The sequence below is a fragment of the Eimeria mitis genome, genomic scaffold (assembly GCF_000499745.2).
Source record: "Eimeria mitis Houghton genomic scaffold, Emh_scaff1649, whole genome shotgun sequence".
Taxonomy (NCBI): domain Eukaryota; phylum Apicomplexa; class Conoidasida; order Eucoccidiorida; family Eimeriidae; genus Eimeria; species Eimeria mitis.
In genome coordinates, this window is record NW_013569965.1 from 10,161 (window position 1) to 10,482 (window position 322).

The following is a 322-nucleotide window of genomic DNA, read 5'->3' on the forward strand; positions in this document are numbered from 1 at the left end:
ATATAGTATGATATTCTGTGTATAATAAACCCTATAAATCCCCTTCTTTATATAATTTAAAATTTCATATTTTTATATTTTAGGGTTTAGGGTTTAGGGTTTAGGGTTTAGGGTTTAGGGTTTAGGGTTTGTGTGCAGGCTTTGGTGAAACATACATCTGTATTAAAGTGCAGTTTTTATTTTGTTTCTTTTTATCTGCTAACCGATACCATTCTCCTAAACCTCCTCGTTGCTCTTGTTTTAGAGGCCTATGAACAAGTCAGGGTTTAGGGTTTAGGGTTTAGGGTTTAGGGTTTAGGGGTTAGGGGTTAGGGGTTAGGGT

The 322-nt window shown here is 35.7% G+C and overlaps 1 protein-coding gene across 1 annotated transcript in view; it reads left to right on the forward strand.

Annotated features, from left to right (window-relative positions):
* Positions 1-322, forward strand: part of EMH_0041070 (cation channel family domain-containing protein, putative) — a gene marked incomplete at both ends in the record, with an annotated part of 1,218 nt that overhangs the window by 403 nt on the left and 493 nt on the right. Inside the window, one exon of the mRNA XM_013495583.1 lies at positions 139-258. Within this exon, the coding sequence (XP_013351037.1) occupies positions 139-258 (120 nt within the window). The remainder of the gene's footprint in view (positions 1-138; positions 259-322) is intronic.